General features: G+C 33.2%; 1 protein-coding gene across 1 annotated transcript; it reads left to right on the top strand.

Annotated features, from left to right (window-relative positions):
* The first annotated feature begins 1,460 nt into the window (after positions 1 to 1,460).
* LOC113750791 lies at positions 1,461 to 7,488 on the top strand. The gene is made up of 3 exons (XM_027294735.1): positions 1,461 to 1,563; positions 7,024 to 7,107; positions 7,283 to 7,488. Exons 1-3 carry the CDS (start codon positions 1,461 to 1,463, stop codon positions 7,486 to 7,488), a joined length of 393 nt encoding a protein of 130 aa, XP_027150536.1.
* The last annotated feature ends 1,156 nt before the right edge of the window (positions 7,489 to 8,644 follow it).

Below are 8,644 nucleotides of genomic sequence, written 5' to 3'. Positions count from 1 at the left end.
TAAATTCTCAGAGACATGAATTTTGTATAATTTCAAAATATTGTGATATTTTGGGGTTGGATTTAGATATAATTGAAATTGAGATGAAATTTATTTGTTTTAACTTATAATTTAAAAAATTTATTTTTAAAAATCCAAGTTATTAAAAAATAGTAAACTTTTCATCATATAAAATATTAAATTAGTTCATTACATGTCTTATTTTGTACATATATATATTTATATAAATTATTTTTAAAAAAATTCATTGAACCGAGGTTGAACCGGTCCGACCGGTTGAACCTCGACCCTTTCACTTCACCGGTTCAATTAACGGTCCGGTTTTTAAAACATTGCTATCCATGTGGTCAAAGTTCAAAACTCCTTTTTGACCACAACTCATTCGTATATAATAGAAAGGTGTTATTATTTTTTTTTATCTGACTCTCTCGATTGTGGAAAAGGGTCGAAACTTCATGTATATGCTTCTTGAGGAGCTTCTAGCACCATTGTTGGGGTTGATTTCGTGGCATCAGTTTGCATGATCAGTTTCTCTGCATTGTGGCCTCCTTATGGTGTTCAGTAGTAACAATTGTGTTAGGTTCATGAGTAAAGGGCTATGTCCCACATTGGTCCGAGAAATGGAGAAAGAACGATTAATATGTAAGTAAGGGTCCAAGACCTAATAGCTTAAGCTTTTGGGTCAGAGTTGCGTTCCTAACTTACATATTGGCCCCTTTGGTGGACTCTCTCAAGGTTTTCTCCTAGGGGTGGCAATCGGGTCGGGTTCGGGTTGAGGCCCAAGTATAACAAAAAAACCCGCTGACCCGAACCTGACCCGCAGATACCTGACACGAACCCGAAAATTTCGGGTTGGCGGGTCGACCCGAAATGACCAGAAACTTAATTTTAATTTATCACTGTAATTTCTAATAAAATCAATTTCTCACAAAATTAATTACATCATCAAGTAATAAAATTTTAAATAAATAATTTCAAACGAAATCTAAAATAAATTAAACACCGTAAAAGTGTTTTATCCCAAACCAAATATAAAATAAATTAAAATTGCATAAAAGTAAAAAATAATATAATATATTATTTGTCCAAATATAATAATTTCAACTTCACACAAGTAAAATAAATTCATTTAAGATTAAGTAATTAATGATTTAATGCCTTTGAAAAAAAAGAATGATTTAGTTTAGTTAGATCAAATAATTTTTATGTGTACTAAATTATTTTTAATTTGTAAACGGGTCATATCGGGTCACCACTGGTTGACCCGAAATCGACCTGTTTTCTTTTCGGGTACATCGGGTTCGACTCGATTCTGACTCGAACCCTCCAAACCTCAACCCAAACCCATTAATTTCATGTTAGGTTCGTGTCGTGTTTGCGGGTCGTGTCAGGAATTGCCACCCCTAGTTTCTCCCTAACAAATTGGTATTAGAGTTTCAGGTTACGAGACTGAGTTACTCATGGGCAAGTGGATTCTTCTCAGAGTTGGACCGGTGAAAATTCTCTTCTTGATGGTGGATCGAAGTGCCAAAGTGCTAAAGAGTTTGGCTAGTGTTGAACCAGGTGTGCCATGGGTTTGGCAAGGGATCCGGTTGGGATTAGACCAAGGAGCCAAGGGTTGGCAAGGATCCAGAATATAGTTTGGATGTTGAAGAAGAGTGGGTTCATGGTTGGAAGAAGAGATGACCTTAGGTGATAAGGTGGGCTTGTATTGAGTATTAAAGTGAGATCGAAGAAGGGCTTGTAAATTTGGGTTTAATGTGAGGGTTACTCATGAAGGGGGAGATTTGTTAGGTTCATGAGTAAAGGGTTATGTCTCACATTGGTCCGAAAGATAGAGAAAGAGCGGTTAATATGTAAGTAAGGGCCCAAGACCTAATAGTTTAAGCTTTTGGGTCAGAGTTGGGTTTCTAATTTATATATTGGGCTCTTTGGTGAACTCTCTCAAGGTGTTTCTCCCTAACAATTGCAACAACATATTTGTATAAAATTAAAATCCAATCATAATTGCTCCATATATGGATAGCCATAAGTGCTGATCTCAATTTGGCTTGGGTGTTATTTGTCTTTTTTTTTTTAATTATTTTTATACATTTCCTCGTCTGGCTTGTTCCTTCAATTCTACAATTTTTCTGGTTTTTATTGTCACTCTAAAATTTGAGTTCTACGTCTTTGGTGTCATTAGTTTGTCTGACTGGAAGTGCACCGTACTTGTCTGGATTCAATCGCCAGATCTGAACATTATCTTGGCTGCCAATGTTGCATTACGTTTGGGGGCCGAAATCTGCAATTTTGCCTAAGAAGGATCAGATTAATCCTGGTAGCTTTATAGCGCAGTTGTCCTGGATATGCAAAGCTAAGAAGAGAGTAGAATAATGGGAGCAAATATATATATATATATATATATATATTGCAAAAAAAAAAAGGACAATTCAAGCAAACCCAAGTACTTTTCCGAAAACTTATCTTAAGAATGAACCCATATGGAGCCAAAATGGCTGTAATAATTCCTTGTTATGAAATAATGGTTTTTCATACCACTTACTGTGGTTTTTTTTTTCTTTTATCTTTTTCCTTTTGCTCTTTTGATATGTTAAAACAACACATTTTGCACATGTGCCTCGCACGCAATTTATTATCTGTTACTATTCTTCCGTGAGAGAGTAGAAAGTAATATTGACAATTTATATTTAGGTTTCAAAAGCAAATAAGCCTGCGTATTAGCATGCCAATAAATTTTAAAAGACTAACATAAGCGTGATCAGATGTTTTTCTCAGTGTCAATATGGTTACAACAAAATTAACCTCCCCAGTGTGTATTTACAATATTTCCTCCTGTCACATTTAAACTCTTTTTTTAAGGAGAAAATCATTATTATTATTTTTTTGCAAACCCTTTTTTTTTCTTTAAAAAGAAAATAATTTTCATACACAGAAATTTACGTTTTTTTATTTTTTTGCAAAATTTTCGTCTGCAGTTTCAACTAAAACCTCTGAGTATTTTCTATTTTGCATATAATACATATACGTTATTATATTTGATTTTTTGCATATATGCATGAACAATACCAAAAGTTGGTTATCTTTCAAGTTTGTGCAGCTGGGAATGCAAAAGGTTTGGTGGGGGAAGCTGCGTCCAAGTTTTGTGTTTTTGTTAACGTTGGTACTTTTCCGACTTAATCAAACGTAAGATATGGTTGAGTGGCTTGTCTAAAAGTTCAAATTTTGCTTCACCACAGTTTCCCTAGGATTTAGACACAATGCCTGGCATATATAAATTGATATATGCATGTATGTATATAAATTGATGTGCATGTGTGTGAGAGTGCCTGCGTGTGCGTGTGATTTTGCCCCTACATTCTTTTAGATTTTGCTTCCACAAATAATGGCTCTGTTTGGATTTTCTGTTTTTTGAAAAACAAATTTTTCATATATAATACTACAATAATATATAAACAAAAATAACTCCAAAAATATCACTTCCATACAATATATAAAAAAGAATTCCAAATATACAAAAAAAAATTAAAAATATATTTAAAAAAATTATACCATTTTCTTCTTTCATCTATCACCACCATCCCCTCCTTCCTCCTCTTTCTTCTCCCTCCCTCTTCCTCCTCCCTCTCTTTCATATATCTCCAAAAATATTACCAAAAATATTTACAGTAAAAATTTTTCATACATATTGTTACAGTAAAATATTTCAAAAATATCCCCAAAAAACAGCAAATCCAAATGCAAACGTTTTTGCTGTAGACATCTTCCTCAGTCTATGTGCACATTCATCTTAATTGTTGCACTTAGACGTAGATTTTTTTTTCCTCATATTACTGATGTATTTAGTCCCAGTAGGCGACAAGACTATTTGCAATTGCCAGAATAATTGAATCATACAATTGACAATGAAGAGGAAGTTGATTTGAAATTCGATATATAAAATTGATTATGGATTTACGATTTTTAGTAAATAACAAAATTTATTGTATTTTGCACATCATTATTTTAGTGTTTATATATGCAGGATCCAAATTTGTTGAATTAATCTGTGCATGAGTAGAAGCAAATGGGGTAGAGAGGGGCGGTCGCCCTCTCAAGACTTAAAATATCCCTATATTTCTCCTTAAAAAATTTAATAGTTATCATCTATACACTCTTAAAAATTAAACTTTGCTCCCCCTTCCCAAAATTGTCGAAATCGCTTTCTGTAAATATTAGAGTTTACCCTCGAGTCTTTTACAAAAACATATGGCTGCTCCCTTAATTTTCTTTTTTACTAGGTTTTACCCTTACCTCCCCCCTTCCCCTCTCCCTCATCCCAAAACTTCAACCTCTGGTTCTGCAAGTGGATCTATGGCCAATTACAAATCATTGAAGCCTAAGGTTAGCTAGCAGAGGCAGCAATTTCTATCCAAATCCATTTAATCATCCATATCCACTTCACTTAAATGGGTATGGATTTGCCAATTAATTTCAGAAACCTCCCCTAAAATTTCTAACAATTTCACTTAGTATCTTTTAGATTTCACAAATTATACCTACCTCCCTTACCAATTTAAAATGACAATACTAAACTTAATACTTTAATAAAACTCACTTGTTTCATGTTTATACAAGGGATGGATTTATAATATAGAAGAACTATCAATGTTGTCTTGAACCTCTATCCCGATCAAATGTTAAACTAGTAATATTTTATTAATAACTTTTAATATTATCTAACTTTTTTGTATCAAAATTAAGAATAAATAAAAAAGAACTAAAAACAAATGGCTTAAAATCACTACCAAACTATGATAGTTCCTTTTATAATTATGCCAAATTACTTTACAATTGTTTAGAAGAATAAATTAAACTTTATTTGATAAGGGCATTTTAGGATATTCATTACATTTTTGACCTATTTTAAGATTTGGTTATAAAAGTGTCAAATCAAGGGGAGTAAGTGTAATTTTTAAAAATTCCGAGAAAACTAAGTGAAATAGTTAGAAACCTCGAGGTTTTTGAAATTATCCCTTAAAAATTTTTGCCATAGAATGTTAAAAAGCTTGACTTGTGAAAGTTAATATTAAATTTTTTTAGGCAAAAAGTAAATATATTAATTTTGGTGCAGGAGTAAGTAAATGATTAAAGCAGAGCCACGAACAAGAGAAGGAGCATAGTCAGCTTCCAAAGCACACAAGAGAGGATCTTTTTGAAATCTCATACAAAATTTCATGGTAAAAGGTGGATATCATATGTCGATTTCAAATTTTGCATCCCCAAGTGAAACATAGGTTCATTTGGCACGGGAAGACACAAAAATTTCTGAATCCAAAATTGGCTAGTGGCACCAGAGCCACTGACGCTCTGTAAGTGAATAAAGACCCAGAAACAATAATCCACCAACAAAAGTAACAATCTACTATAGCAAAGAGTATTAGATTACAAGTTTTAGTTGACTATGAGAATGTAATATGCTCTTACTGATATTTCAAATAGAATAGAATTCCTTCTTGGATTGTCACAAAGTCATTAACTGAATATACAATAAACAGCTAGCCATATTATGTTGAATGAGAAATTCGAGGAATATTTTTAGTCTGGCAAGGAAAAATTCATAAGCCGACCTTGTATCTCAAAGAAGGTAGGAGAAGGCAGCTCCTACTGAACTTATTGGTCGATTCTGGATAAATTTATATGCTGTATATGCAAGTTTTTGTTTTTCTTTAAGGTGTTTGAGTATATACTATTTTATTAAAGCAATTTTTAAGGAGACCAATGAGCATCTGGAATTTTGATTAACCAAGTCATGGTGGTAAATAAGGTTGAGATTTTAAGGCATAGAGCTTCTATGTTCAAATTTTTCTTCCCTCTCCTCGCTTCTTAATTCTTACCGCTCCCCCGCTGAGGAAAAAAAATAGGCACAACCGATAGTCTTTGGTGTGTGTCTATATATATATATAGAGAGAGAGAGAGAGAGAGAAAAGTGCGTAAGAAAATGACAATATTTAAGAAGTGATGACGAAGAAAGAGGATTTGAACCTATAATTTCTAAATTTTAGAATTTCAATCTTAGCACTAGATCAAATTTCTGGAATTAAAAATTCAAATTTGTTAGAGTTTACTCCTCACGCCTCAGAACTTTCATGTCACCTCAAAAGCCGGAAGCAAAATGCGCTGCCCAACACCCCAATCTTTTAAAATACTAGGCTTCAATTTCCGCCTTCTCATCATCCCGTTACGTACTTCTTAAGTCCCACATGTGCCTTACTCCAAAAAATTTAGAAAAACAAATCCTTGCAATAATGTGGAAACCTCAAATTTACCCTTTGTGAGGCTTCATGCCATCCTCATCCACGTCTCCTTCTAATCCGAAAGGGAGGAAGAGATGAAATTAGAAAATTGATGGAATTGTTCTTGAAGATTAGAAAATGACAAGTAGAACAATAAGAAGTGTTTTTGGACTTTAAATATCCCTTTATAAATTAACTATTAAGTGGAGGACAGTTTGGTCATTTGATTGGACCAAAGAAGTTCTATATAATTCTTGAAACTTCAGGGGAGTTAAGTGAAATTGTCAAAAATCTCAAGAGAGATTTTTTAAATTATCCCTTATACTTATATATATCCATAGCATATGCGCAGTGAATATATCCACAGCATTGCTATGTTTGGATAACATTTTTAAAAAAAAAAAAAAAAAATTCGCTTGTATCATAAACACATTTCTCGATCCACCTTTTTATATTTTTAACCAATTTTTTATCTCACGTATATCACATCACAAAAAATGTTACAGTAATTATTCCAAATAATATTATTTGAAATAATACTCTATCCAAACAAAGCCGCCGCGCCCATGTATAAAAAGGCAAAATCTCTCCACGCTTATGGCACCCCTTCTTCTCCCTTAATCTACTCATAGTACTCCCTCCTCCCGTCCCCCCCCCCCCCCCCACCAAAACAAAAAAAAAAAGACCTCCAAAGTCATCGTATTTCTACTCGGTTTATGTCTTGCCGTCCCAATCACATGTTTGCCAGATTATCACCGAGTTACATGGCAACGAGGAATTGATCCGGCCTCTACTCTTCAGTTTGTGACACTTCGCGTGGGTGATTACCTCGGTAAGATTCGTACCCTCATAAACTCGATCGATTATCGACTGGCTTTTTTCTATCTTCTGTGGTATTAATTAATCAATTACTAGCTGCGTGTTTAATATTTTATCCAAGAATGTGTTTTAACTCCTAATTTATCATCTCACTGTTAAGTTTTTTTCTTTTCTTTTAATTTGTGTAGATTTCATTAACCCAGAGGCACTCCCGATTGCGGAAGTTGGTCAAACAGATTATGCACATTGTACCTGGACGGATGTTAAAGATGATCTTCCACCTGACGCTGTTGTCCCTTTTAAGCTTACTGAATCTCGTACTTACTACTTCGCATCTGATCCTTTTTTCTGTTACAAAGGGTTGAAGTTTGAGGCCCAAGTTTATCCAGCATAATGGACAAAAGTCAGCAGGGACGAGGTGGGAAGTCCGAGCTTCGTTGAAGAAAGCTTCATGAACAAAAACACAATGGTTGCCTTACGAAGCACCATTGATTATCAACCGTGATTTGCTTGTTTATTTGCAGTTATTGATCCCTTCCTTCATGCTGGTGCAATTTTTTTTTTTTTTTTTTTTTGTGTTGTCTCCAAGCTTCGATTTGTGTTTCTTTGGTTTGTATTCGTAAATGAAACTTTCATAAAGTAATGCTTGAATGTTTTAATCTACGATGATTTTAGCTATTATTGCTAGAGTTCTTATCCTTCTTTTGCAGAGGTTTATATATTCGTTTTTTATTTTTTTGGTGGAAAAGGAGAAAATGATGATATATGCTACTGATACACACTCTGGGACGCGACATTCGTATATATGGTCAGGAGGCATTTGATACCATAATTAACCACTTAAAATGAATCAATTAAAAAATTGCCATAGTCAAGACTATTGAAAATGAAAAATTGCACGTATCAACTATTTTAGTTTTGACAAAAAAAAAAGGGAAAATGACCTGTTTCATCCCTCACATTTCGCAAAAATATTCTTTTCGTCCCTCACTTTTAAAATGAAACAAATCCGTCCTTGACATTTAAAAATTAAAGCTATTACATCTCTGAACCTAATTTTCAATCTGAATCAAACCATCCAATAACCCAATAATAAATTTCGAAAATAAAATTGATAGATCATTCGGTCAACTTCATCGTATTCACATGGCATTTATTAAACCAAAAAAATAAAAATTATAACATAAAAGGTCATTCTTTGTCTTGGAATAGTAGAGTTTTTTTTTAATAAATCTTTTCATGCACCGTTAGTATATCCGCTTGCGAATCTAGATGTGTATCATAAATATAAAATTTGGTGTTTAAATTTAAATTAAAATGATATGGCGGTACATAAAACCGTCAGTATATACAATGATAATGTAGAAAAGATTAATCTTTCTTTTTTATATTATAATTTTTTCTTTTTTCTTTTTAGATTCATTAAATTTTACATGAATATCAAGTTGAGTTAACCAAGTGATCTACCAATTACACCCCCAAAATTTGTAATCAGGTTGATTGGTGGTTTGATTCAGATTGAAATTTGGGTTCAGGGATGTAATAATTTT

Source organism: Coffea eugenioides, chromosome 10 (genome assembly GCF_003713205.1).
Source record: "Coffea eugenioides isolate CCC68of chromosome 10, Ceug_1.0, whole genome shotgun sequence".
In the NCBI taxonomy this organism is placed as follows: Eukaryota; Viridiplantae; Streptophyta; class Magnoliopsida; order Gentianales; family Rubiaceae; genus Coffea; species Coffea eugenioides.
Note: the sequence above shows the minus strand (reverse complement) of the source record. Positions and strands in the feature narration are given on the sequence as shown.